This window comes from Phragmites australis, chromosome 4 (assembly GCF_958298935.1).
Source record: "Phragmites australis chromosome 4, lpPhrAust1.1, whole genome shotgun sequence".
In the NCBI taxonomy this organism is placed as follows: domain Eukaryota; kingdom Viridiplantae; phylum Streptophyta; class Magnoliopsida; order Poales; family Poaceae; genus Phragmites; species Phragmites australis.
The window spans coordinates 39439744-39445009 of NC_084924.1; the positions used below are offsets into that span (position 1 = coordinate 39439744).

The window sequence follows — 5266 nt, forward strand, 5'->3', positions numbered from 1 at the left end:
TAAATCTGTAATTTTATGAAATTATTATCTAAATCTGTAGTTTTACAATAATTTTATCAAAATATATACTTTACCAAATTTAATGTTATCAAAGTTGGTCATAAAATCTGTTGCCAAGAATTGGCCATGTTTTTTAAAGAAACAAGAAAGGACTACAAAGCCAATGGAAACATGTCCTTATAATGTATTTTGACACCAAACCAAGTGGGACAATATTAGTCAAAATATCAATTTTTTGTTAGGAAAACTTGGGTTCTGTCATTTGTGTGCACCAGACCAAACGCGAAAAAAAAAAAGAACTGCAGGGGGTTCCAACTACCCTTCTAAGTAGCATACAATTTGGTCGAAACGAGGGCGGTGGCATTTTTTTCCTTCTACTGAAACATGTAAGTATGCACGTGCACGATTCCAAGATATCCAGAATTCCACACCAGATGCGGAGCAACTTGGCCCCGTATGACTCACCAGCACTTTACACAGACCAAATAAGAAGAACAGTGAATAGTACTCCACCGAATCATAGGTAGTCAGACCGTGAAGTAACTAATTGACATACTTGTTCATATAGCAATAATACGGCATACAGCTGAAGAATCCAAAAATGATAAGATACACTAAACAGAGCACATTATTACAAAATTGTATGTCCAAACCTAGTTAAAAAAGTGAGGTTTACATATCCATGTTGGCCAGTTGGGCTAAGCTGATGCAGAAGAGCTGCCTCCAGATATGCATGACTGTTCTTAGTCCGGAAAGCGCTCTGTTCCTCAGGCTAAACAGCTATCCTGCTTTAAGCTAGCTTTGGGGTTCGGTGCAGTGGAATGTCCGAATTCCCTCAACAAGCAGAATAGGGGTTACCATTGACTTTGCAGATATTTGGTGCCATGGACCTATACTTACCATGAGCCGCAGTCTGGCAACAAAAAATATGTACGCTCAACATGCGGGGTAGAGTGGAATTACCGACGGTGGGCAATCTGCCCTCCTTCCAGCAAGGGAGTAGTATGCCAGAATCTGAGCTTTACCCTCTGAGCAAGGTTCATCTTGGTCTGGAGCAATAAATTCAATGTTCCAGAAGGGGCGTATCATTGCCATAAGATCGGCGCCAGTTGGAGATGCCTTGTATCCTTGCACCCACAGATATCTCAGTGACTTAAGCTGTAACGCAGCAATGGCCAATGCCCGCTCAGTAAAGAAACAACCTCTCAGCTCCAATTTTTGCAAGCTTGGGCAACCTTTTGAGAATTGCAGCAGTCCTTGATCAGACTCACCAACATTACCGAGCAACATGTAACGAATGCTCTTACTAAATTCGCTAATGTAGCCAAGGCCAACATCAGATAAAACCCCAGGTCTCACATAAAATGCAAACCTGCGGAGTTTGGTGCAACCTCTCAGCAAAGCGCGAACACCACTGTCGAGTGGCAATTCGGTTATCCGTGCTTCTCTATCAAGCAAGACAAGGCGAAAATCATTAAGATTTCTGCTGGATGTACCAATGGCCTCTAAAGCTGCATTTGTAATGTCCGAGACATGTATTGCCCAGTATGTCAACTCAGGGCAGCCTTGGGCTATAGCCATCAACCCAACCTGTGAAATCCTACCTTGTTCATCCTCAAGACCTCCTTGTTCATCATCTCCTCTCTCCACTCTGAGCCTCTGTAATTTCTTGCAGGTCTGCGCAACAACTTCTAATCCTCGATCCCCTATCACATCCCTTACCTGTTTGTTTCCACAGAAAAAAAAAGGAACATCAATACAACACATTTGAAATAGCATATTTACTTTTGCTACCTCCAAACAGAAAAGATAAAGGCATGTATAACAATCTTCAAAATACCTCTAAAATTTCTAGATTGGGGCAGCGCTGAACTATCTGACAGTGATCCTCTGTGGAAAGGAATGTAAATTGAAGGTCTAACTTCTTGAGTGCAGCAGCATACGGAAATAGTATCTGCATCTCCTTAGTTCCCATGTAGAGCAAACTCAAGTGGTGTAGCAAGGGGGGGAAATAGTAGTTCTCATAATTTCTACTCTCCACAGCCTGATCCTGATCGTCAAAGGAACCACCAGCAAATTCTTGAAGTGTTTGTGCTGTACGGAACAAACTGATCAGGTCAGGCATTGGACATTCGCTAATCTTCAGAGTTTTCAGCCTTTGGCAACTGCGTACAAGGAGGGTAAGATACTCTGGGGATGCCCTGAGATCTGTCAAATAGAAATTCAGTGTCTCGAGAACAGAATTGTTTGCAGCAAGCTCGCGAATCCATTCATCATTCTCTTTCTCAGCGATTGAGCTTTCTTCCAGGAACAGCGTTTCCAGTTTCCTGCACATTACAACAGACATGGCTGGGTAATGTGGAGCCCAAGTCTAGAATGTATGTTCTCCTACTAAAATCTACAGCACCCTTGATATGGTCTATTTCTATCAGAACTGAGCTCCACCAAGCAAAGCTGAAATATAGGGAACCAGAACAAATGGAATTTAATGCTTACCATTTCCTAATTACTGTTCCAAGCTAGAAATCTCCCGGGGTGAATTTATAGTGAGATGCTTTGCGTCATGGAAAAAGCAGCACATTAAATGCACCTTTCCCCTTTCTGAGGGATTAAAAAAACCTTATCTGTCAACCCTTTAGGAAACATCCCATCCTCAATTACTTTAAGAACAGGTGAAACCGTAATTTACTTTTTAAGAGATGAACGGGAAACTGTACATGAGCTAGTTAGTTAATTACAGAAGGGGAGGGGGAATGGGGGATTTACTTGCAGCAGCGGGCGACGAGGGCGATGGAGGGTGTGGAGAAGCCGGAGCAGCGGTCGAGCTTGAGCGAGACGAGCATGTGCGCCTTGGCGCGGACGAGGACGTCGATGTCGTCGTCGGACACGATCATCCTGCGCAGGTGGAGCGCCTTGAGGAAGTGGAAGGAGGCCGAGAGCTGCCGGATCCACAGCGAAGCCGACCCGCCCCAGTCGTCGGAGATGAGGTTGAACATGGCCGCGCGGGGCTTGGCCTTGAGCTTGAGCGACTCGAGGCACGGGAAGCGCCGGAACAGGAGCTCAGGCGTGGTGGAGTAGGCCATGGCCACCGTGACGTGCTTGCGGCTGAGCGCGTCGACGCGGCACCAGTGGCGGCACACCAGCGAGATGGCGTCGCGGTCCCAGGGGTCCTCCACGCACCCCATCACAAGCCCCAGCGCCGTGTCCGGGATCCCGAAGCTCAGCATCCGCCCCAGCCGCCGCTCCCCGTCCTCGCCCTCGCCGCCCATCGAGCCAGCCGAGCTACGCCGCGCCGCGACCGCCCGCCGATCTGCTTCCCCCTCGCCCTCGCTCTCGCTGCAGATTTGCACGGGATGGGGTGGAGTGGGCGAGGAAGGGAAAGGAGAGGTGGGGAATACGCGAAGTGAAGCCTTTTTCTCCAGGTGCTGTGCGGCTGGGCGAGGGGAACGGCCACCCCGGTCACTGCGCGCCTATGGGCTATCCACCAATGGGGGCGAGGCGATGCGGCCGCCACGACTGACGCGTGGGTCCGGAGCTACCGACTATTTATTTTATTTCCAGCTCACGGCTACCGTAGTCTATACTCTTGCTGTAACAGTTCCGCTCTGTTACGAGCTACAGTACCTATATAAAATGGCACATGTTCGTCAACATCGTCTTCGGCAAGCTCGCGCTCGGCGCTCACATCAACACCACGCCAGCGCAAGCACCTGCCGACCTTGACTGGGTCATGATCGATTGCGCCGTTCAGCATTGCTGCTCAAAATAGATGGTCATGGAATGCACTTGTGTGTCTTGGACATTGGAAGCCCGCAAAAGTCTCAAAACATCGTGAATAGGATCATTTAGATATAAGTTGTAGTGGGTGGATCCGGCCTAACCTGTCAAGATCCCAAGCCAAACCTATATAAACACTATTAACTGCATCTGTAGTACACGATATAACCCTTCAAAAAATTAAAAAAAATAGCATAATAAAAAAGGATTTGCACACATGAATTTTACAATATAATCGTGTAATTTCACAATAGAGGAGAACGTGAGTATCCGGATATAAAGGTGTAAGGGACCGTATCATTCAAAGTTGTTCGTTTATAACAACGTTGTGAGGTAGATCAAGATAGTGATTAATTTTATGAAGAGGTAAAAATAATTATTACATAATATTTTGGTATTAAGATAGCGTGATAGAGGCAACCTCTATAGTAGACAGTGATGGTGCAGTCTCTAGAGAAATCCGGTGGTAAATATATGAAAAATAAATATTAGATGTCTAGTATGAAAGATAAATAATAGAAGATTAAATATATTTTTAAATATATGGATGACAAATATTAGACGTCTAAATATAAAAAATAAATAATATGAGATTAAATATATTTTTAAGAAAAAATATGATCTAATTTTATATAGTAACTATTTGATTAACACGATCTGATACAACTGGTGCATTTTACAGACTCTTACCCGTTTCTCACGGGTTGGCTTGCTCGGGCAGTGGCTCCAAAAGTCGGCCTGGCAGCTTGGCATCTCGACATGCAACCGAACAACTCCTGACTTGCTTGGCCATTTAGCCATCTTTAAAATGGTACATATGAAGGGTTATTTCATGAGAATTACTCATGGTTCTTCCCATATATTTAACCTAAGCTAGCTCCGAATGTGGTCCGATTTGCATATATTACAGACATGCATTTATTTATTTTTGGAGGGCAGACATGCGTTTATTTTGGAAAATTAATGTATACCTTAACAAACACCATATATCATTCCAGTTTCATTGTTAATGTGGAATATAGTATCACTTAGATGGAAGGCTAAGGTTTGTTTCACCGTCCAAAAAATGTGTGTCATCTGATTAAATGTTAGATATCCCCGAAGGTCCCCATTCATTATCTGGAGAAAAATAATTGTGCATATAGTATTTGAGTTTGGAATTGCAGATAAATGCAATTTGGTAACTCCCTAAGTTTCTTTTGCTCGCCGTGGCACAATGTTCAGTACATTTGAACACTTACCTTTCAAAATAATGTAGTAGCAAGAATGAATAAATCTACAACAATACGGAAATATTTTTTGTTATATATTGTACTATTCTTAGATGACAAATCTAAATACTTACATGTATTGTAGTGGTCAATATTTTAAAAAGTTTGACCGCATGATTTGACCTCATCAATTTTGGGTTGGAGGAAGTACTTTCTCCATTTTCTTTTACTTGTTGTTTTGGCTATTGATACAATCTCTGACATATATCGCTGGCTTA

General features: G+C 43.8%; 1 protein-coding gene across 1 annotated transcript; it reads right to left on the bottom strand.

The window, feature by feature from the left end:
- Window positions 1-537: 537 nt before the first annotated feature.
- On the bottom strand, window positions 538-3583 carry LOC133916458 (coronatine-insensitive protein homolog 2-like). Its single transcript, XM_062360137.1, has 3 exons — window positions 2767-3583; window positions 1841-2327; window positions 538-1722 (listed from the first exon to the last, which is right to left on the bottom strand). The coding sequence occupies exons 1-3, from the start codon at window positions 3267-3269 to the stop codon at window positions 937-939; spliced, it is 1776 nt and encodes a 591-aa protein (XP_062216121.1). The 5' UTR covers window positions 3270-3583; the 3' UTR covers window positions 538-936.
- Between the last annotated feature and the right edge of the window lie 1683 nt (window positions 3584-5266).